Source organism: Copidosoma floridanum, unplaced genomic scaffold (assembly GCF_036245765.1).
Source record: "Copidosoma floridanum isolate Cflo_tuat_1 unplaced genomic scaffold, Cflo_Japanese_pri ptg000017l, whole genome shotgun sequence".
Lineage (NCBI taxonomy): Eukaryota > Metazoa > Arthropoda > Insecta > Hymenoptera > Encyrtidae > Copidosoma > Copidosoma floridanum.
Window position 1 is genome coordinate 4,151,894 of NW_028321894.1, and position 25,813 is coordinate 4,177,706.

Here is a 25,813-nt window from a genome sequence, read left to right on the forward strand (position 1 = left end):
AATAAATTTGTCGTTAAAAAGCGTTGATTTTTCGTTGGCTCTTATGGCACCCTACCCTAGGTACGGTACTAACTGCTCAAGCCACCCTGGTAGCACAAACACGCATAAGTAAATTGCATAAGACGATGCTCGATCTGCTTCCGCAGATTAACATAAATCTGCTGCAAGATTCAGCTCTAAGATGCTTGTACAAGAAGTGCACAAGACTTGCATAAAGTAACTTGCATTAATTTTTTCACTTTAACGCACTCGCAAGTGCATCAGACGTTCACAAAAAGTGCACAGAGACGCATGTGCACGATACTTGCGCAAGAGGTGCGTCAGATTTGCATAAATATGCTTGAATGAATTTTTTCACGTAAGTGTACTCGCAAGTGCATCAGACGTAAACAAAAAGTGCACAGAGGCACGTCAGCACAACGCTTGCGCAAGAAGTACGTCAGACATGTGTTTGGATGCTTGTATTGATTTAATGTACTTTAATGCATTCGCAAGTGCATCAAAGGTGCACAAGAAGTGCAATGGGGCGAATACGCACGACACTTGCGCAAGAAGTGCGTCAGACTAGCATAAAGTTGCTTGCATTAATTTTTCCATGTAAGTGCACTTACAAGTGCATCAGACGTGCAAATTGAGTGCACAGAGGCGCGTACTTACGGCGCTTGCGCAAGAAGTTCGTCAGACGTATGTTTAGTTACTTCCACTAATGTTTAGTACTTTAATGCACTCGCAAGTGCATCAAACGTGCACAAGACTTGCATAAAATTACTTGCATTAATTTTTTCACTTTGACGCACTTATCAGTGCATTAAACGTCCAGAAGAAGTGCTAAGGAGCACGTGTGCCAGAATTGTGTCAAAGATTAAAAGGGAGATTGCCAGCACCTATAGTAGAGAGTGTGTCGCTTTTTTTCCACTGTTTTGAGCACCCCGTCACGGCAAATCAGCCAAACTATACGCACGTTTCAGCAGCGGAGGAGAAGACCAAATTGTGCGTACGATAGGTACCTAGTAGAGGGGGAAGGAATATGTGCGTATACATGGGTATAGCTGTATATGTTTTGTATTCTAGCTGATGCCTCGGCTCTCGGCTCCCGGCTCTCGCAGCTCGCAGCTCTCGCATGCATGCGTATACCTATATCTATTCCTGATGTGATGTTCCCTCAAAAGCGGTTTTGAATGTTGGACAGTTATTATATGTCCGGTCATATATTACTTATTAAATGTGTATTAAATACTTGTACAGCTAAATACTGAGTTTTTCTCGTATAAAATGAAAAATTGAGTAGTAATTAATGTAACTTCTTGAAACTTGATCTCTATAAAATAATCATGCTTGCAACTTGAATAATTAATGTTTTTATAGATTTATAAAAATTTAGCACATTAAAAATATCAGAATAATACACACACGCTTCACTTTGATTTTTAAGTTTATTCAATAGAGAATGACTTTTTGTGTAATTCTAATGTCATTCTTTAACACATGTAACATTTCTAATAAAAATAAGTAATTGTGAAGATATTTGGAAAAATAATTCTACTTGTAGGTCAAACTTTAACACAATTATCAATATAGAGAAAAAATAAACTAATACTTAAACTTAAACCCTGGAGCTTCACGATAAACATGTATCATTTTAAGCGCTGGGGGAAACAGTGCGTTGGTAGTCGAGGTAGCTAAGTAACGCATCGTGTACTTTTGCTTTGAGCATTCTGGGGCTCGAATCTCGCCTGCAGCAGAATTTTTTTTTTTTTTTTACGATTTCTTTTTTTTTTTTTTTTTTGGATGGTAGTACAAAACTTTTTTCGATGATAGTATTTAATTTTTATGTATATGTTGCGTAACAACTACGCTTTGTAAATTCATTCCTTGTAAAGTTGGGTGATTTTGTTAGATATTTAAATTTTTTAATAAAAATATAATATCATTAGTGGGGAAAATGCTAATTACCATTTCATCCTTTTTTAGATGGCTATAAAACTATTATTCATGAAGTTAAAAATCATCCAAAAATAATTTAAAAGTACTAAGTTCTTTTTCACTATTCTAACAATATGGTTATGATCTCACTCCGATGAGAATCACACCTTTTACAACCTAATTAATAATTGTGTAAAACTTATTCAAACAATTAATTAAACTATTAAAAACCAGGAAAATTTTTTAAAACACTTTTTATGAAATGATTTTTTATCGCTATTCAAAGTTAAACACGAGTTTATTGATAAAACGCTCATTTAACTGGAGAGCAAAGTATGGAATCGCTTAACATAAAGGAAACCATGAAAACATTAGTAAAACAAAAGGCAAGGTATTAAATATTGAGGACTTAAAAATTTTTTTCCTATTTTAAAACTAAATTTTGCCTATTATATAGATATAACTTATGTTGTACAAGTTCTGAGACTAATTTTGATGATTCAGATCAAAAAATTGTTTTTAAATTCATACGGCATTCACCAAAAAAATTAAATTTATAGTACCTTATAATTTTTTTAGAGCCATTATGGTGACCACTTATTAATCGTCTATATTTTGTTTAAAAAATTTTTAATCTCATAAAAGGGTAGTCTGAGTATGTCTCGTGGTGTATACATGTCATAAAATGTATGTAAAAAAACGTATTGCGGGAAAACTGGGTTTTTTTGGTCCATGAGCACTGCACTAAAAATGCTCTCAAAATTTTACGCTTTGATCAAACTTGTCTGATTGTAAACCCTCAGCTGAGACATTCAGCCCAAATCTTACAACAAAATTGCGGCCTATTTAGATCATAACAACTTAAGTTAATGTTAAAACTTGATAACATGTACAGGCGTCCGACTTCACAGACAGAGTTTTATTTCTCGTCAAAATTCAATTTTTTTGTACTGTAATAATACTATTTTTTGAGTGGAATTTAAATTTATTTCTGTAACAGATACATAATCTTTTATGACTGTTTTTATGTTTATTTTGCATTACAAAGCGTCTGCATTAATAGCTATCTGCAGCAAAACATACAGTACAAAAAAATTGAATTTTGACGAGAAATAGAACTCTGTCTGTAAAGGCAGACGCATGTACATGTAATCAAGTTTTAAGATTAACTTAAGTTGTTATGATCTAAATAGGCCGCAATTTTGTTGTTAGATTTGGGCTGAATGTCTCAGCTGAGGGTTTACAATCAGACAAGTTTGATCAAAGCGTAAAATTTTGAGAGCATTTTTAGTGCAGTGCTCATGGACCAAAAAAACCCAGTTTTCCCGCAATACGTTTTTTTACATACATTTTATGACATGTATACACCACGAGACATACTCAGACTACCCTTTTATTAGATTAAAAATTTTTTAAACAAAATATAGACGACTAATAAGTGGTCACCATAATGCCTCTGAAAAAATTATAAGGTACTATAAATTTAATTTTTTTGGTAAATGCCGTATGAATTTAAAAACAATTTTTTGATCTGAATCATTAAAATTAGTCTCAGAACTTGTACAACATAAGTTATATCTATATAATAGGCAAAATTTAGTTTTAAAATAGGAAAAAAATTTTTAAGTCCTCAATATTTAATACCTTGCCTTTTGTTTTACTAATGTTTTCATGGTTTCCTTTATGTTAAGCGATTCCATACTTTGCTCTCCAGTAAACTGAGCGTTTTATCAATAAACTCGTGTTTAACTTGGAATAGCAAAAAAAAATCATTTTATAAGAAGTGTTTTCAAAAATTTTCCTGGTTTCTAATAGTTTAATTAATTGTTTGAATAAGTCTTACACAATTATTAATTAGGTTGTAAAAGGTGTGATCCTTATCGAAGTGAGATCATAACCATTTTGTTAGAATAGTGTAAAAGAACTTAGTACTTTTAAATTATTTTTGGATGATTTTTAACTTCATCAATAATAGTTTTCTAGCCATCTAAAAAAGGATGAAATGGTAATCAGCATTTTCCCCACTAATGATATTATATTTTTATTAAAAAATTTAAATATCTAACAAAATCACCCAACTTTACAAGGAATAAATTTACAAAGCGTAGTTGTTACGCAACATATACATAAAAAGTAAATTCTATCATCGAAAAAAAGTTTTGTACTACCATCCAAAAAAAAAAAAAAAAAGAAATCGTAAAAAAAAAAAAAAAATTCTGCTGCGGGCGAGATTCGAGCCCCAGAATGCTCAAAGCAAAAGTACACGATGCGTTACTTAGCTACCTCGACTACCAACGCACTGTTTCCCCCAGCGCTTAAAATGATACATGTTTATCGTGAAGCTCCAGGGTTTAAGTTTAAGTATTAGTTTATTTTTTCTCTATATTGATAATTGTGTTAAAGTTTGACCTACAAGTAGAATTATTTTTCCAAATATCTTCACAATTACTTATTTTTATTAGAAATGTTACATGTGTTGAAGAATGACATTAGAATTACACAAAAAGTCATTCTCTATTGAATAAACTTAAAAATCAAAGTGAAGCGTGTGTGTATTATTCTGATATTTTTAATGTGCTAAATTTTTATAAATCTATAAAAACATTAATTATTCAAGTTGCAAGCATGATTATTTTATAGAGATCAAGTTTCAAGAAGTTACATTAATTACTACTCAATTTTTCATTTTATACGAGAAAAACTCAGTATTTAGCTGTACAAGTATTTAATACACATTTAATGAGTAATATATGACCTGACATATAATAACTGTCCAACATTCAAAACCGCTTTTAAGGGAACATCACATTAGGAATAGATATAGGTATACGCATGCATGCGAGAGCTGCGAGCTGCGAGAGCCGGGAGCCGAGAGCCGAGGCATCAGCTAGAATACAAAACATATACAGCTATATCCATGTATACGCACATATTCCTTTCCCCTCTACTAGGTACCTATCGTACGCACAATTTGGTCTTCTCCTCTGCTGCTGAAACGTGCGTATAGTTCGGCTGATTTGCTGCGACGGGGCGCTCAAAACAGTGGAAAAAAAGCGACACACTCTCTACCATAGGCGCTGGTAATCTCCCTTCTAATCTCTGATTGTGTAAGACGTGTATTGAGTAAGTTGAACTCTATAAGTTGCCATTTGTTACGTCTGAAAGATGATTCATTGCAAAATAAAATTGATAATATTTTATTGATGTGTCGAGTATTTTAAAAATTTATTTTCTAATTTTTATAAAGTCAAAAATTTTATTTGCCAGTAATTTTTTTTCTACACTTCAATAATATACAAAGTTTAACTAGGTTTTTTAATTTTTTAAAACAAATGGTGAGTATTTTTTGGCATACAACCACAACCGAGTATGCATGTAATGAATAAAATCTTGAAATTGTATTTGTTAATTGTAACAAATTAAAGGTTATTTTGTATTTTGACTATGGTAAGTAAACGATTTGGTTATAGAAATAATCATTTACAGGACTTACAACTTTTTATTTTTATTTCTTTGGTTTTCATAGAGTTTTGGAAATCTGTTTTTTGAATAGGTTATCTACAGCCTATGAAATAGTTCTTGTATTTGGCACGCAAAGCCACAATTATCGCACATATAAGTAGAATGTTATTTTTCTGTATACAATAACTTCTGTTTGTTTCAAAAAAAGTAAAAATATTTTATTTAAACAGCAGATTTGACGTGTAAGTGCACCAAACTGGAAAAATTAATGCAAGTAACTTTTTGCAAGTCTGACGCACTTGTTGCGCAAGTGTCGTGCACCTGTACCTAGCAGCAGATTCATGTAATTCTGTGACAGAAGACCGAGCATCCTCTTATGCAACTTATTTACTAAACGAAACTTTGTGTAAGAATTGGATATGAATTGCATTAACTGTGCTACTAGGGCACCTTAAATGTCTTCATATGAGAAGCTCTAAGATAGTCTTCCTCCAAATTACTGTATCTATAGTTGTTTGTATTATTAAGCTCGTAGGTTAGTATTGGGCTGATATAAATGTTGAATACTATGAGCATGCCTGAAGGTTTGGATAATATAGAAAGTTAATACTGTAGGACAGTACACATACTTATACCTAACGACAGATGTTTTACTCTTATCTAAGGTATTTGGAAAGCTTGAGATCAAACTATCTGACAGCGTCTACATAGAGATCGAGAGGTCATCTACAAGACAGAAAAAGGTGTTTTATCCCGAGAGCACGCCAGGACTCATCAGCACGGAAGATTGTTGTTACCAGAATAAGCTATACCAAAAGTGATAAGCATAGAAAAATAACGTACAGGTCTTAAGATTTCTGCAACCAATCTCACATTTTGACATACTTATCTGGATCACCGAAAAACCTGTGACTAGTCAGTTTTATAACTATACTAGTACAAGTTTTTCAATAGCTTTGGTACAGGATTTTTCTGTACCATGGATAGTCTATTAAAATTAAATTTGTATACTGCGCATGGCTTTCTACTGTACCGTCTACCGCGCATAGAACGTGCGCTTATAATATACAGTGGAGATATGTATGTATATATGTATGTGCATACTTGCATACATGTATGGGATCGTCATTGTTATTTTGGCTCTATATGTAAATTGTTCTTTGCGAGTAAAAACCAATTATTATACGCAACAGGAAAGTGACTACAAGTGCCTACTGCACTTATCATTACATCTTGTTGGATTCGTATCAATGTATTGAACTTTATATTGTGTTGTGGTGGATATACTGAAATCCTAACCTCTTGAACTTTTATAGCTACGTATATATATATATATATATATATATATATATATATATATATATATATATATATATATATATATATATATATATATATATACTGACACTCCGAATGCTCCCACTGGCCAACTAACTTTCTGTACTGGTACAGGAAAAACCCGTACCACGTATCGGATTTTGACGTACTAAGTATAAGGTTTATCCATACTCACTAAGGTACTTTAAAGTATACTACCGTACCAAATATACCTGTACCAGTACACATTTTTCTTGTACAGAGTATCGAAAATACTTGTACTAACATATAGTACCTGTTTTTCTGGTAACAACAATCTTCTGTGAGTAAGGCTGATGACGTGCTCCCTGCCTTAGACACAAGAGAGGTGTGGGCTTAGACTGACTCGATCGCGCTTATATAGTAATCGTGCGGGTATTGAGTAGAGCCTGAAGTGCAAGAGATGTGAGACGTGACATATATATTAGATCCTGCTTATTATTATACAACTCCTGGGTCAATATGGGATGCATTGCTTAAGTATACAGCAGTATGTTGTATTATTCAATTGTGTTAAAAACAAATTTTTTGGAATGTTGGTGTACACAACATACATACATACATGTACGCACGCCTTAATACCTACACACACACAGCTACAGGTCACAGCTACAGTTAGACTAACAATGAAGCAGAAAATGAGTCACGACATAAAAAGTGCGAGAAATTTATGAAGAGCAATGAGAAAAAAGACACGAAGGTTAAAAAAACAAAGTCTGTTGGACAATGAAAAAATAAAGACTGTTCAATTGCTTCAGACAGTGAATTTGTTTATAAGATATAGTTTAATTGATACATTGCATAAACCAAGGCCAAGCCTTTTAACAACTAATGTTTAGTACCAAAAAATCATAACTAAGTATACTGATGATAGAAACACAAAATTAAAGTGAAATATAATAACAGCTGAACATAAACCATTTTGTGGACATGCCAGTCCAAAACGCAAAGTAATGATTATGTGCTCAAAAAATTAGCCATCCTTTTTCATGGTACTAACAATACAATAGCCCAAGTAGTTTTTCTTAAAGCACCTCTTACCTGGCAGAAATAACCACAAAAGTATTAACATATGAATTTGTACTTTGAACTTTACTATCACAGACTTATCTGGAACACAGGAAAAATCAAGTATTTGGAAATAGAAGATATTTTACGAGAAAATATTAAAAAAGCTACAATAATATTTGTTATTAAAGATCTGAAACAAAAGTAACTTTAAAGATTGGTCTGATATGACTGACTATCCACTGTTTGAACTCCCAAATTGGTTACTATTTGTGCGCACCACAACGAAGCCTACAAATCGGTGTTGGCTCTTTGCAATGTTAAGCGGAAGAAAAAGTTTTATTGAAACATGGAATGGGTTAATGTTTATTACGATTACGTTCGTAATAAACAGCTGCAAAAATCTCTTCTTTTTGAACAATCAGATATTATGAAACTCATTATAGTTAAACACATATGGTTGTAAGACTTATTTGTAAATGTACATTATTTATTCAAAATAAACTAATCAAGCAAAATAATATAAAAATGTTTAACAATAATTGTCCTGTCGCTACAAGTTATACATTATCATGCAACGTGATCACTTACACAATAAATCCTAATGTGTTTTAACCATCGTGTGCAAAAGCTGCAGGAAATTTCACACATTTAAACAGCAGCTTTACCCTCCCCCAAGTTAAGAGCGCCAGCCACAGCATGAGTTTTCGCCAAGCTGACAACGCTAGTGATACGCGAAGTATTGCGAGCCAGCACTAAAACATCCAGCGAGGGAAAGCAAGCAAAGAATGCTAGTAGTAGGGGTAAAGTTATTCTAAAAGCGATGGGTGCTAGTTCTAAAACAGCTAATCAATAACGCCAGAGGGGAGAGGCAAGCTGTGCCAAAACTTGCGCTAAAACTGGATCAGCTATTCCAGAACCAGTATAGCCTATTTACTTTCTTAGAATTAAAAACATAATTAATAAGTGTGGCATCTTAGTGGCTCCTTGTTATTTGAAAGGAATGCAGAATATTTCTTGTATTATTAACAGTACAGTAAATTATCAGCAACGATTCAGTAACTTTTATAAGCTCTTACAAAATCTTACTATAAGCTTTAAAATGTTTTTTTTTTTCAGGAATTAAGTATTTTAAGATAAGAAGACAATAAAAAGAGCGTATTCTCAAAATTTGCAAGTAATAACATAGCGTTTTTAAAAGACAGCCAACTGCATTCCTAATAATGTGACCTGCTTTTTTTCTAAATTTTTTGAAACTACTAATATTTTCAAAAAACTACGTACGATTTTTACTATTCACTAACTTATTTTTTTTTTTTTTTTTTTTTTTTTTTTTAGTACTTGAAAGGACTTTTTAGTTTTTTTTTTACATAAAAATACATTATTAGCAAAGTTGTATCAATTTCTTTAACAGTTCACATAACTTAAATAAGAAAGGCACGATTAACTTTTTAATTTGAAATCAATTTTTTCTAATATATTAAACTTTTCTAATTAACTATTTTTCTCGAAAAGTATTGACGTTATCTGGAAACTAAATTTTAACTATTAAAACAAGAGCATCCACAGTATATTCCAAAAAGCTCAACAAAAAGTGGTAATGGCTATGTGCTGGTAAAGAGTAATATATTAAATCACCACTTGTTTTATCATCTTTCATTCTTTAACTATTCATGGACTCACCAGTAAAGCAAATCCAATAACTCCTTGTCATATACACCAAGTTAAAAGACTCTGTTGAATCAAAATCTTTTTTATGTACTTTATAATATAATATATAGTTATTTGTAGAAAAACTCATAAAAGTGGTTTGTCATCTAGTAAAAAGTCATTTACTAATGCAGCAGTATACACTATTTTATAAATGACAGTGGTTATACTTGACTATCTGAATTTTGAACTAATAACCTTTTGCCATATTATAACGACAATAACCTTCGTGTGTATTGCCTAGTATAGTAAAATTTGATTTAATTTAAGAATAAAACTTCTAACAAACTATCCTTTTTAATGTCATGAATTTTTCAGTAATACAAATTATTTCAATGATTTTAGAATATACGAATAAGGTTCTTACACATTTTGTATGATTCTAGTTATTATTAAACGCTTAACAGTGTATATATATTGCAGTTAATTCTTTATAACCACAATTGTTACACGAAATATAAATGCATACATTTTTATGTTCTACATGATATAAATGATTCTGTATGTTAGATACTTATATAAAACATCAAGGGTACATACAATTTGAGGCATCGTTTGTTGAGCTAGACTGATGTTGTTCGTTATTTTTTTCAGTACTCTCTTTTTCAGTAATAGAATATTGAGTTATATTTTTTATTCCGTTGTTGAATATAGAAAACAAAAAATGTAGAGGAACATTTATTTCTAACACTGTAAGAGTCTGAAGCCAACGCAACGCTTGTTCTTGTACTTTTAGGTTCACTTCATTAAAGCGCTTTGATATAAAGTCGTACATTTTGTATACATCGAGACCCAAAGGACTCATTTCTGAATCAAACATTTTGCTGAAAGTCACGATACATTACATACAAAGTAAGTAAAATTGAGGAGTAAATTTTTCCAATTAAGCGGCAGCTTATGTCCTTAACCAATAAATGTGAAAATCATATAAATCATGACAAAATAAGAAAAAAAAACAACAACGATATATTACCCCAAAAGCAATACATCATTATAATAGCTGCGTATATAATAAATAAGTCCGTTCTTTAAAGTAATAAGTGTAATAATAAAAGAAAAAATATGTATTAAGAACACTATTTTATCCTTACATTTTTTAAAGTGCTCAGATTATACATTGTAACGCAAAATAAGTTTTTTTTCTAAATAAAAGTTAAGAAAACATATTAATACTACAAGAATCTGACAACAGTACATCAAAAAACTTTCAAAAATTGTAAACATAAACTGCCACTTACTAACGCTAAGTATAACTATTAGGAAAAACTGTCATCTTACCATAACGTTAATTTTATCTCTAATAGCTCATCTTGTGGTACATCATTGGTAATAGCATCCATCCAGTAAGGCATAACGGAATTCCAATTGTCAAATGTAACAACTTCATAAGGAATTAAACAAAATAATCGATTTAGTCCATCTTTAAGTTGTAGTGTTCTTGAAGTCAACGTTTCCCTTCATAAAAAGAATTTTATATTATTAAACTATCAGCTAACTTTTTTCATAAATATATGTAGATGTAAGCACTGCTTAGCAAACATCGTTTTTATTACTAATGCATTTCTTTTATTACTATTCCAAACTAAAAGTTATTCGAAAAGAAAAAGAGTTTATATTCATCAGTTCAAAGGAAAACAAAAATCCGCATGGAAAAAATAAAAGTTTAATTTATTTAATTTAGTAATAAATTACGTATATAATGTAACTTTTTTATATATCAATTATTCCAAATGATCTACTGAAATATGAGTTACCTTGTCACAAGTTCTAAGATCTTAAATATATACTGTACCAATATCCACCGATTCGAACATAATCCAATGGGTACGGTAGTAGACACGATATCAGCAGATCATTATGTTCTATCATAATTTGGGACAGCCACGGACAAATGAAATCTGTTTTGAGCTTTTCCAATGAATTTTCGGCTTGCCCTAAAAAAATCACCAATTTTTATTACGAGTACTACAAAGTTAAAAAAAAATATGTTTGCTACTTCTCTTATAAATTCAATTGTTTGTGTTTTTGTATAAATTTATATTAATGATACATCAAATGATTTTTTTTTTTTTAAACTATACAAAATAAGCTGTCATGCAGATACGGGCATAACGTACTTCATTGCTAGCTAAAAGCTATTATGAAGTTTCCTTATATGTACGTTCAGTTGTTGTCCAGATAAGTGTATCTAAAACTAGTTTTATTATACCTAAAAATTAAATATTCAAATTGTGATGAAATTTTTTTAACGATTATTGCAGTTAAAAAGATTTTCTATCAAGGTAATGGATTAAAAATTCATTTATATTTGTTAATAAATTTATCACAATAGTTTGGTGTTCAAAAACACAACTAAACCTATTTTAGCTGACCAAAAGTAATACTTTATAAATTATAACTCTTGTTTTGGCACATTAAAGATGAAAAGCTTTTAGAAGACATTTTAAATATCCTTTCCAAGTACAAGTCAAAGACAAATTGAGCTTAATTTAAATTTCTTGTTGCCAATCACCGAAATGTTTCAGAAATTACTTTGGATCGACAATAGGATGCTTTAAACTTGGTAAGATCATTTAAAGGTAATCATTAACTTCCTTGTATATTATAATTATGATATGGTACTGTAAAATAATTAGGTAACAACTTTTTTTTTCTATTATTGGGAGTGTTTTACAGCCTTGTAGGTGCAACTTCAAAAATTTCTCATACAGACGGCTCTGAAATGCTGTTTTATTCTTTACATGTAAAAATGCTACAAATTCAGTTTTTAATCAATTTATTTTCGGAAAAAGATGTTAAGTATATTTTTGTTTCTGGTGAATGTTTGATAAAATAAAAAAGCACTAAGTGTTATGTTTCATAAGAGTTAAGATTTTTTTTGTAGTAGAATTTATTAATGCACTCTGCTGGGACTGCAGTAGTGCAAGAATCTGTGGTTTTTATATATTAGGTTAGCAATACTCATTTAACCTTATTTATGCTCTTTCCAGGTCTTAGATCAACTCAAGAACCATGTGAGTATTACCTTTTGGTTTAGTGTATCTTTCAGCATTCAAAAGCAAAATTGACACCCCTAGCTAGAGGTGCTAATTCTCGTAAGTTCTAGAAGGGACTCAGAGTCTTTTAGAATTAGCACTCTCTTCTAATCCTTGTTGAAATTTTACATTATTAGCAAATACCACTAAATGCTTGATATTTTGTTTCACTAATAAGTTAGTAAATGGACTCAGCACAGAATAAGTCCACATTAGATTTTACTTATTCTTTAAATATTTTTGTCTCAGATGCAGTTCCATGAAGCTTTTTTATTGGCCTCATCTAAGGCTTTCAAAAAGAATGGGTAGCCTCCACTAGTGGTTTCAGGCTTGCTTTTTTTTGCTAGGTAGAACAAACATTAAGCAGGACTAAGACACCCGATTCTTTGGTGGTTAGAGCTTTTACTTTAGAAATATAAAATTGTTTTTTTCGCAGTAACCTTAGATATATTAGTTTCTTAGAAAACCGTAACATTTTAATACTAAAATTAATCTCTGGATTTTTTTTACTTATACAGCTGACTCTTAATCTGCCAACTTTTCCTGCTTGCCTATTATCAAATCAGTCTTCCATATTAACAACCATTTATAACTAGGATTAATTTTTTAAGGCAAAACACAAGAATTTTACTTGGTAAGAATTTTATTGCCTAAAAATCATTTTTGTTGCCCTATGTGACTTTTTGTTACATTTCATGTGAAAAAAAAAAGAAAGCGTAACGCAAAAATATATTCCATATGGCGAGAAATGGAGAGAGCAAAAGTTAAAAGTAAGAATAATAGGCAATAAGTATGTGAAAAACTTAGAGTAATAATAATATTATTTCTGTGGTTATTATTGAGCATATATATTTTAGTAACCTTCAGTAGGTGAACAAAAATATATACGTGTTCTCGTTTGCAGATCCAACAAGTGCTCCGATATAAAACTAAGAAATCGCCCACACGTCTGCGCAGGAGGTCTGTCATTGGCCGAGCACTTGCACGTCGTTTCTCACCTCAAACTTAAAGACCCAGCGCGCAAGCCCCGAAAACATTATTCTAAAAACTAGAAACCAAATAACCCGGCGTGCTTACTGCCAGCGCACTAGTTTATGTATATAAATAATAACTCGGGCAGCAAAACAGAATGATCTAATGCGCTTACTGCCAGTGCACTAGTTTATTTAAATAAATAATAATAACTCGAGCAGTTTAACCCAATGATCTGGCACGCTCACTGCCAGCCCACTAGTTTACTTAAATAAATAATAACTCGAGCAGTAAAACTTAATGATACGGTGCGCTTACTGCCAGCGCGCTTGTTTATTTAAATCAATAATAACTTGAGCAGTTTCATTCAACGATCCAGCACGCTACTTTATTTAACTAAATATTAACTCAAGTAGCTTAACCCAATGACCCAGTGCACTTATTGCCATCGCACTAGTTCATTTGAATAAATAATAACTCAAGTAGTTTAACCCAATGACCCAGTGCACTTATTGCCATCACACGAGTTCATTTAAATAAATAATAACTGGAGCAGCAAAACTCAATGTCCCAGTGCGCTTACTGCCAGTGCGCTAGTTTATTTCAATTAATAATAACTCGAGCAGCAAAACTCAATGACCCGGCTCACTTACTTTCAGCGGGCTCATTTTTTTTTTTAATAAGCCTACATCTCAAGCAGCCATTTAAATAATTTTCTCAGCCTCTTATTACCTATATTTTAACTCTCTCTTTAATAGGTGTTAATTTACGACAATCTACTTATTGCCCATGACACCGTACCTATTGTCCACGTATACGACTGTATATTCGTAATACAGCATGTACTGCCGTATCCTGTAAGATCGTATTGGTATGTTTTTTAGCAGGTTATGGACATAAAACTTTTATGCATGAATTGGAAAGATAAATACTTTTTTGTATATTAAAAACATTGCCGTAATTGGACTATAATGTTTGTCATGTCTCTTTTTTTATCCATTTGTATAATGCGCGTGAAAACAAACTAATGCTTGCACACAAACTTAGTGGCGTTAACAGGTGCGCCTAGCAGACAGCTATGTAAATACCTTTTTCTGTCAACCAAGTCCTTGAGAAACGTGCTGTCTCTTTGTGCATCGTGTATTTTTATGAGTTAAGTAGTCTATTTTTGTCTAAAAAAGTTTTTGACACGTTTGAACAATGAGTAGTTACGTTACGTTTTTGTTTTTCTTCGTTTTTTAGCGTTGATAGTTTATCGTACTGTTGATACATCGTTTTGGTATCGGTCGTAGGAAGCGCCAGTGGTTTGTTAACATTTTGTTCGGAAAATTTTCAAAAGTGGTCTTGCCGTTAGTTTTTTTTTCTATAACTTGTACCATTTATCTAAGAATCGTGATCTCTGTAAGTTCATTAATTTCTAACCTTGATAGCCCACCTCAAAACAAGAAACGACCAAACAACAGTGCGAATCCCACTAAAACAAGAAAGCGGTTGGCAATCTCTTTTCAAGAGGATTGGTTGCGCAATCCGGTGTTAAAAGATAAGCTAGCAAAGCACGTTACTAATAAGCGGAAAGCTTATTGTAAGGCGTGCAAAGAAGACTTGAAATTTTTTGGTAAAAGTGATTTAGTATCTCACGGTTCAAGTGCTACTTACGATGATAAATTTAGTGCTGCGATCGATTCAGGTTCTCTTGTTATCGTGGTAAATGAGGGTCTGTCATTTCAAGAGAGAACTCATGTAGCTGAAATGCGTACGAGCTTGTTCATCACACAAAACAATGTCAGTGTTTAATTAGCTCATTATTTGTTTCCGTACGTGAAATCAGTCGTCTAAGATGTCAGAGCAGCCAAAAATATGCAAATGAAGTCCAATAAATGTTTTTAAGTAATTAAAAATGTTTTATACCCTTACGAGTTTTCAAAACTTTAAGAAATTCTGAACGGTACATTTCTTTCAGTTATGGTACATGAGAGCACAGACATAAGGAAAAATGAAATGCTTTGTATTTGTGCTCAGTACTATTCGCGTGAAAAAAATTCTGTTGTTCAACATATTTTGCAACTGCTATAAATCGATGCAAGATACGGTAGTGCTCAGGACTTATTCAACGTTTTTAAAAAATTCTTTGAGGACAATTCAATGAATACAAAGAATATGGTGGCTCTATCTTGCGATAACGCCAGCGTAATGACCGGAAAAAAACGGGTTTAAAAAATACCTTCGTGATATAGCTCTAAATTTACTTATTCGAAACTGCGTTCGCCATACTGCCGCAATAATCGCGAAAAATTGTTGTACTTTAATTCCAAAAAAAATGGAAGATCTTGCTCGCAGCGCTTATTCTTATCTTTCGTGTAGTCCAAAGTGAAGCAAGGAACTTGGGAAAAATTTAGAGTATTTAAATTTGCCTGATAACAAAGCCCTAACGTTCTCCGGGACAAAATGCCTTAAAGCTTACGGATGCTTTGATCGTCTTATGAGCATGTGGCCCGTGATTACAGATTTTGTTACTGTAGAAGTATTTGAGAAAACAAGCTCATTACAAAGTGAAGAGAAATCAGAATCAAGCGCAAAAAAAAAATCATTAAATTTATCGCAAGATCCTATGGTTAAAGCTTACTCAAATTTTTTTGGATTCAATCCTAATTATTTTAATTCATTTAATGCAAAATTTCAAAGTAAAAGTTGTAAAACCGATCAAATCGCAAAATCAGTGCAGAATTTGATGAAAAATATTTCTATGGATTTTATTAATACACACACCCTTGAAAGCGTTTTTTTGCCTTGTTTCAACGTTCACGAAGATCTATTGCCTTTAAATAAAATGTACTTCAGACCCACGTGTCCCGAAATTTTAAAAGAAATGACGGATGAACAAGTTAAAGAGGTTTTAATTAATTGTAAGAAATTTTACGTATCCGCATTCACAGATATTGGTAAGCGTTTATTTAAACCTATGACTTTCTTATAAATTTAGAATTTCTCGATCCCCATATAGCCTTACATAAATTAGGCAGAGAACAATTTTAAAATCTAAACAGTTTCATGGAAAAATACTTTCCATTTTTTAATCTCGATTGGATAGCTTTTGAGTGGCGTACTTTTTGCACACATTTTGATGCTGTCAAAAACAGTTTCATTTAATTAAGAGAATCTTTTCTGTACCTCACTTGAATGCTGAACCAGAACGAGTTTTTTTCGTGGTAAATGAGCTGAAAGATGAAAAGACAAATAGAACAAGTATGTTGTTATGAAATGCTAGATGTTTTTTAAGATTATACGGTAAATGATACGATATAAATTGTAGCAACATAGATATTACCAAAGAACATTCAAAAAGCTTTAATAGTAGCATGTTTAAAAAATAAATTATTAATTTGGTATTAAAGTAGTTATTCAATTTTTCACAGCTCTATGTCAGTCAAACTAGTCATTGGATTATTATAATGTAAGTAGGATCGTGCAATAAATTTTTTGTGGTTTTCATGGCTTCAAAGCTTCTTGGATTAAAAAATTCCTTACACTTGAAACTTAGATTTAGCATGAGCTTCAGCTCCTCGTAAAGCAAATTTTATTGTTGTTACTGTAAAAGAAAAAAAGAATTAGCTACACCACCAAAAAGCCTCGTGGCGATGGGTATTTACTAACAAAAATATTGAAATAAACATACTGTTAAAGCTTATAAATTATAATAAGATTATACATGTACAATATCTCTAGGGGGATAATAAACACTATTTTTTGTGAATTAAAAAAACTAAAATTCAATAGTTTGAAAAAAAATCTAATGCACCATGGGCAGTACTTCAGCGATGGTGTAAGAATTTGGCCTACTATATAATAATAAATTAATTTTCATTATTGATGTTATGAACGGGATGGCAGCTAATTAGGATTCGACTCAACTAAAAAAACAAAGCGTGGCAGTAACCACACCCGATCATTTAGTTTTGCTGCTCGAGTTATTATTTATTTACATAAATCAGCGCGCACACAGTAAGTGTGCTGGGTTAGTGGGTTAAACTGCTCGATTTATTATTGATTTAAATAAACTAGTGCACAAGTAATCACGCCGGGCAGTTAGGTTAAGCTGCTCGAGTTATTATTTGTTAAAAAATCTTGCACGCTCGGTCATTTGGTAAAACGGCTTGAGTGATTATTTATTTAAATAAACTAGCACGCTGGCATTAAGTGTGCTGGGTCATTGGAATGAACTGATCAAGTGATTATTTATTTAAATCATCTAGCAGGCTGGCAGTGAGCACGCTGGGTCATTGGGTTTTAAGTACTTGGGTTGATGTTTTCGGGTTTTGTGCGCTGGGTCTTTAAGTTTGTGGTGTTTAAACAACGTGCAAATGCTCGACCAATGAAAGACCTCCTGTGCTAAAGCGTGCGCGAGTTCTTAGCTTGATTTTGGAGCACTGGACCCAGCTGGCATTGTTAACTGACTAAGACCTTTTTTTAAATTAAATGACAAACTTGTTTTTGTACTTGCAGAGTATTTCTTAAGTATCTTCAAAGTATTTTAATAGTACCTTACTTGTGTCCTCTGTCTTAAGTTCTTTGAAAGTTTGTCAAGAGCTTTTTTTTTACAATTCCAATTCAGAAAAAGTTTTCAAAGTGAGAAGCCCTGAAAGGGACCAATTCACATGCGCTTGGTTACCCCCTTCATCGTGCGGATGCCCTTCCTTCGCCGAAGCCGGAGCCAAGTCTATATAAGGGGGCACTTCTGCGCATTGCGTCAGTCGGTTCCTAACCACTGCGGAACACGGTCACCATCGACCAGCTGGACCCACCAGCTAACGATCGGACCCTCACTCCGCAACCAGCGATACTTGGGAGCGATCTGACTAGGGACTTTAAGAAATAAACGACCGCGGTCATTTACCAACACAACTTCTTCTCATTCACCTCAGCCTTTCCATTTTTCCTAGGGGAACCTTGCGCATCACGCTGGCGGAATCAGCAGCCACTCGGGATCTCGATACAAAGACCCTTTTCAAGTCACTGGAAGCTACTCAGGATCTCGACGCTGGAACCCTGTTGAGGTTACTCTACTCTGGCGCACTAGAGGAGGCCTCCAGAGAGCTTCACGCTGCGTCCACCGTGAAGCTACCACGAAAAAAGAAGCGTTTGGAAAGGCAGCAAATAAGGCATAATATCAGGAGACAACAGGGGCAGCCAGCCGTACGTCCACGCAGCGTGGTAATTGTTCCACTCACCAACACCCACCTTAGGGCACACCCCACCCGGGAGGCCCCTGGTTTGAACAGGACCTCCGTAGCGTCGTCCTTCGGTGCGCGTGCTTGCCTAGGGAAAGTCCCTAGAAATTCGGGGGAACCAACAGGGAGGAGGAAGCCGACTCGACCTGTACTGCGCCCTCCCCCTGCACGCCCTCCGCACGCCGAGACCCCTCGAGGAAGACCCAACTTACCCAGGGCACAGTTGCCCGAACTTAGGGACCCTCAGAGACTCTGTCAAGTAAGTCGGAAGCTACTTGCAAGGCCTCCAGCCATTCCCTATAAGACCGTCAGTTGACCGTAGCCAGCGCTCCTTAATAAAAATCAGCCCTTCTTAGGGCCATCAACGAGTTCAACGCACCAGAGGCTACCTTTTCGGCCTAACAAAGCCATGGAACGAGCGGCCACCAAGGCAAGTGCCACCGATCGACAGGGGGAACCACTAGGGCCGGGTCCGCCCATCAACAAAAGTTTTTTAAAACGAAGTTTTTTATGTCGCGTTACTCGGGGGGCTGGAATTTTAAAACCGGCAGATTTTTTTTTTTTTTTTAATGAAAGTGGTTTCACCCGAAGTCTTTTTCTCTCAAGTTTTCCCTCTTACCCCGTCCCCCTCACCTACTGTTCTCTATACACTTTCCCTCTCCCCACTATATATGTATATCTGCCAACCGTGCCGTGTTACTCTTCTGCACACCTTTACCCACCATTCCCCCTTACACTCCCAAGCAATTAATTTTTAAACAAATTCGAATTTTATTTTTCCACAACAATTTTTATTTGACTTTAAATTTTTTTCTTTTACAATTCTAAAAGAAAGAAAAAAAAAAAAAAAAAAACTAAAAAAAAAAAAAAAAAAAAAAAAAATTTCTAATAAGAAGATTAGAACTCTCAACCTCCTGCATATGAGTCCAGTACCTTACCCACTCTGCTACGAGTACTGCCAACTATAGAAACTCGGTTTCTTGTACTTATGGTGTGGTTCGTAACTATAACATTCCATTTTCAAATGTATTCACTGATAATACATTCATTATGTATTTGTTTTTTAAATAATGCATCTTAATTTGTTTTCTAAATAATACATCTAAAAAAAAAAAAAAATAAATTAAAATAAACATGTAGAATAGAGTTGAAGAACGTATCAACTGAAGAACGTATCAATGGTTTTCAAAGGTGCTTATTTCGAATTCGAGAAACAAATTATGTTACATATCACATAATTATATAAATAAAGTAATTTATTAAATTAAGTATAAATGAATTATGTAAGATCATTACATAAATATATTTTTAGTTTTATATCAGTTTAATGGTTTGTAAGGGCACTTATTTTAAATTTGATAAACAAATAATGGCACAATTTTATTGAGTAATTATGTAAAAATAAAACAAAAAATGCATTAATGAGCTATAAAGTCGCCAAAAAATAAGTGAAAAAAAGAATTTCAAAAAAAATGTAACGAAATAAAATATAAAAATAAAATAAAATAAAATCATGAAAGTCATGAATAAATACGATGGAATAAAAAAAAAAATAAAACAAGAAACAAAGAAAAAAATAAAACAAGAAATTAAAAAAAAAAAAGGAAGAAATTATAAAGGAAATTACAACAACAAGCCAGGGGGTATTAATGGGTCATGGGACCCACGGTAAGAACGAAGTTCTCTAAACATGAGATGAGTATGGACACAATTTCTCAGGTAACAAGGGGATCGCCAGACCCACAGGAAGAACGAAGCTCTGTGAACGTTAGTACTGCATTCATGTTGTTTACTAAAACAAAAACTTGAAAAACGAATAAAATGAAAAAATAATAGCTTACTACTCACGATGGTTGAACTTCGTGAGTACTGTATTCATGCACGACGTTCTCACAAAGTTCAACCATCGTGAGTACTGATTTATTAATTTTTTTTTTATTCGTTTTTCAACTTTTTGTTTTAGTTAACAACATAAATGTAGTACTAACGTTTACAGAGCTTCGTTTTTCCTGTGGGTCTGGTGACCCCCTTGTTACCTGAGAAATTTTGTCTATACTCATCTCATGTTTAAAGAACTTTGTTCTTACCGTGGGTCTTATGACCCATTATTACCCGCTGGTTTATTGTTTTAATTTCCTTTATATTTTTTTTTTTATTTTCTTTTTACTTGTTTAATTTTTTTTTTGTTTCTTGTTTTGTTTTGTTTTTTATTTCCTGTTGTTTTTTATCTTATGGTACTTATAGATAAGAATCAATTTAAAAACTAATTTGGTGAGAAGTAAAATCCTTTTTGTAAATACTTCCTTTAACTGTCGATATTACTTTATATAAGAAAAAAAGTCTACAGACAAGTGGAATTAAATCTAAGCTATCTAGAGCTGGCGTGTAACACAAACACGCTTTACTTTTTAACCATCGATGATTTGAAAGCTTATAAACATTTAACGCACATATTAACTGTACAGAAGCACTAAAATCTTGACTCTTTGAAATAGCTCACATGATTCAACAGTCTTAAGAAAAATCTCTATGCCTATCTTACTTCTTGACAACGATATCTCATAACCTTTTGTTTTACGCCCACTCATCCTTTCATATCATAGTAACGTCATACTATCTGAATGATGTATGATTGTGAGTATAAGACCGAAAAGTGCTAATTAAAAAACAAAGTTTTGAATTATGTTCTTATGAAAACTTATTATTAATACAAATAAAAACCTTATTAGGATTGCAAAAATCGTTTATTAATTTTAGCAGGCCTTGAAATTTAAGACAAACTTTCAAACTTTATTATTAACATGATTAACTTTTAACAGATGGCTTGTATGCATATTTATTATTTTGTTTTTGCATTGCTAGATTTAAATATCAGTGTCGACGATTACTTTTTTTTGTTTTACTGGTTTTACTAGTTATTTATGAATCTTTACTCTTAAAACATTTCTATGATAATGTCTGTATGAGTTTTATCTATGACAAAACTCATACAGACATTTAAATTAAAATTAAACATTAAATACACCAACTAATTTCATTGTCCTTGTATGATAAGCTTTAGCTTACATTTTTGTATCTTATGAAAGTAACATTATTATAACTTTTTTTGACAACAAAAAAATAATTTTTTGGCTATTTTAAGAGGAAACTACCTAACAGGATGACGTATGTAAATTATCCTTGTAATTTAATAATTAATCTTCGGCTCTCATTTTAAATTACTCCAATAACTTATTACATGTTATTCATTTTAAAAAAAAAGCAGCAGTGTTCAAAAAAAAATAAAAACATCATGCAATAACCTAAAAGTCTCCAAGTTCTTAATTTTAAAGTTATAGTCATTTTCATTTTCTGTAGCTACGTAAAAAATTTAATTAATTTTTGCAACATAGCAAAAATTTTCTACCATATTCAAGAATTATTTTAACTTACGTGTCTGCCTTATTCAGGGTAATAAAAGACTTTTAAGACAAAAAAGTTGATAAATAACTAGTAAGGCTGTAAAATTAATAAAAAAAGGCTTGATCAAATTATTTTATATAATATTATAATTATTATCAGCGCCCTTGTTAGGGGGTAGTCAGCTTCGAATAGAGAGGGAGAGCTGGGTGTAGCTGGAGTCGTCTTCAAGGGCATCAATCAGCAGTGGGGATCAAGCAGCAATAACCACCCTAAGATAGAGACTCGAGGCATTAAAAAATAGTACACTTCTTCTGAAATCCGATGCCACCGCTGAAACTAGTGCTGTTGTTGGGTGGCTGGGCACTCTATTGAAAATAACCACGTGGTTTTACCACGTGGTAAACCACATAGTTTTACCACGTGGTTTACCACGTAGTTTTTGTCTCAAAATGCCACATGGTTTTTAAAACCAGGTGGTTTTGTAATACCACGTGATTTTTTCACCAAGAAGCTTAATAGTTTTCACATTACCTTCTTCTTCCTAGTTCTATTGATAAATTTTTTTCTTGTCTTGTTATATACTATCGTAATAAATACTTTCACAAACAATTTTCTAAGCGATTTCTGTTCCTCTATTAAAAAAAATCACGTGGTTTCACCACGTGGAAAAACCATGTGGTAAGCCACGTGGTCTTTAATCATAAATCACGTGGTTTTGTTTCAAATTAACACAGGGTTCTGAAAACCACGTGGTTTTACTAAACCTATGGGGTTTTTTAAAAACCATGTGGTATTTTTAGACAAAACCACGTGGTTTATGATATAAAACTACGTAGTTTACCACATGGTTTTTCTAAGTGGTATAACCACGTGTTCTTTATCTATAGAATCTTTAACTTAAGATTCCACTCAAGAGGCATCAAGGAATGCTATTAGTCTAGATAATGACCTTTATATTTTTTCTGTACATTAATTGACTTAATAACTTACTAACGTACTAGAAAGCTACGTATACTTTCTTATTATAGACTCTGATTATTGCGCAAGGATACGTTTTTTTAATCTACGTAATAGAAATATCAAGCGATTGTTTACGAAATGTTTGAGTACAAACTCTTCAACTTTTTTAATATCCGTCATTGTATGATCCACTGGAGGGTCTCTTTAGTTATACAACTTGATTTTATGGATCCTGTTCTCGCAATTTTATAATAGATGCTAAGGCATAAGAGTCTACACGACTATTGAGACATACTATTAACGTATGATTTATACTTTAATACGTATGTATAATAAAGGATAGAAAGAATAGTATACAGTAAAAAATTCTGGATGGAAAAAAACATCAAAAGTATTATTTATTACATAAAACATAATTATGTCTTATCAATTACATTTTACAACAACTATACCTTGGAGATCATGATAATTATTATTTTAACAGTAATAATAAACACTAAAAAATGATAATAATGTCTTAAGTGAGAGAGGAAACTTTTCAACTAACGTATGCCCAGGAAAAAATAATTCATAAGAACTTATATAAGATCTTAGGTAAGATCTTATGTCAATTCTTATATACAAACTTATATGAGCTTTTCTTTGTTATTAATAAAATGCAAAACAAATAAACACTTGGAAGAAACTAATGCCTTTTTACCAAAATCTCCAAAAGCAGAAGAAAAAGCCAGTTTATTAAAAGAATAACTGACTTAGACTGCCAAAAAAAACAGTATAATTTAGTAAATTTAATTAGTTAAAGCACCCTCCACTGTCATATGATATAGGAGTAGAGATCAGTGATCCGTTGGGGGTGAGGCGGGAAAATGACATATACGAAAGTATTTAACATTTTCCATGATAAAACTCTATATGTAGAGCTCTATATGTAGCTCCTTTTGATGCATACGTCCAATAGGGGTAAGTGTACCTATCTCCGTGGCACCTACTGAAAATTCCAACTTAAATGCACCATAAAAAATGGTATACTAAGATTTTTTGGAATATTTTTTTTTTAAATCTTACATATTCTTTTACGGAATATTTAAAAAAATTTTATGAAGCTAAAACTGCAGTAGAATATTTTTAAAACGAATAAACACGGTATGCTGGTATTACCGTGGTTGTGTACCTATTACCGTGTACGTATTACCGCGGATGTCCCAATCATCATGTCCGTATTACCGTGGGTGAAGAAAGTTGTATTTGCGGAATATAAAAAAAATGCAAACTTCACCTACATTTTCTACATGACTTATTTATTGTTTTAAAAAAATATTACTTTTTTTTGTACTTGCTTATTCATTTAGTAGGAATCTTTTACATTTTTGAGCACTCAGCAATAGATTTTCCAGAATAGATACTTAAAGCTAATTTTAATATCTCTGGAGAGTAACAATTTTTGTTTTTCTTTATTTTGATCGATTTCTTGCCTTTCTTCCCTTTTTTAGTTTTCTTCATGTTAGTTACGTTGGATCGACGTGCTTATCTACTAATTGATTACGCGTTAACTGTCGTGCGTTCTGTAAGTATGGGGTTATGTTTACGTACGCTCACCGCGGAAATACGTACACAATCAGTTAATGAGCGCGTTGTACCGAATACTGTGGAAAATAATTAGTTACTCAAAATATACACAAATATTTCTGTTCGAATTGCATCTACATTAACGTCATTTTTGATTATTAAAATTGAAAAATTATTTTATATGAAACATTTCTTATTTTAAACAAGTAATCATCAGTTTTTCAAAATCCACGGTAATAGGGCAGATCATGGAGATAGGTTCACTTACCCCTAGTTGCATTAGCCCAGTATACACAGCAAGGTTGGGTATAATAGGAAAAAAGGAAAGGATTTGAACACGTTTCGTCCTATGCATCAAAAGGAGCTCTGCATATAGAGTTTTATTGTGGAACATGTTAAATACTTTCGTATACGTCATTTTCCCGGCTCACCCCCAGCAGATCACTTATCTCTACTCTTATATAATATATAATTTAGTGATTGTAATAGTAATTGATTGCTACAATTTGTTTAATCATTCTTAATCTGTTCATATCTGTATATTTATCTTTTACAGCTTGAAGAACAAGAAGTGTTTTGTATAAATGATCATAATTTTGGAGATTATTATATTCAATACTAATCATTTATTAAAGATTAGAATAATATTGTCTTATATAATATATTGTAAACAAAATGTAGCTATTTGGTACGATTTCCGTACATTTCTTTGCTGTTTATGCTCGAAATTTATAGTACTATGATTATTTTTTAAAAAGTATTATTATATTTTTCTTGATGTGTGCTCCGTTAAAAATTTTTCGGCAAAACTTTATAAAATGTCATTAATTTGTATTATTGTATCATTAAATTTTTTATGAATTCTGTAAATTAAGTATACCTATATATCGTAAGAGTTTATAAAATTTAATAAAATTCTTAGTAAATTTAATAACTTTTTCAACAGCGTACCTTTAATTCGTATTGCAGTATAAGTATTTATATCAATAATATACGTTTTATTTGGTGCATCTTAATATTTTTGTTCTCCTGTAAGCACCACGTTTACAATACCTTTTCTAGATTATTTATTCATTTAATTATATACTTAAGGGACCGTACGTGGACCTTATTATAGATCAAATAACAAAAGTTTGTTGCCAAGCGCAGCACGTACAACAGTGTCCTACAATGAAGATGCATGCTTCAGTTAAT

The 25,813-nt window shown here is 32.3% G+C and overlaps 1 protein-coding gene across 1 annotated transcript in view; it reads right to left on the bottom strand.

The window, feature by feature from the left end:
- The window catches only part of LOC106644845 (uncharacterized), a 2,208,360-nt gene that overhangs the window by 1,474,250 nt on the left and 708,297 nt on the right, over positions 1-25,813 (bottom strand). Inside the window, exons 10-12 of the mRNA XM_089592443.1 lie at positions 11,252-11,393; positions 10,738-10,914; positions 10,000-10,283 (exon numbers count right to left, since the gene is read on the bottom strand). Coding sequence (XP_089448569.1) covers positions 10,000-10,283; positions 10,738-10,914; positions 11,252-11,393 — 603 coding nt within the window. The remainder of the gene's footprint in view (positions 1-9,999; positions 10,284-10,737; positions 10,915-11,251; positions 11,394-25,813) is intronic.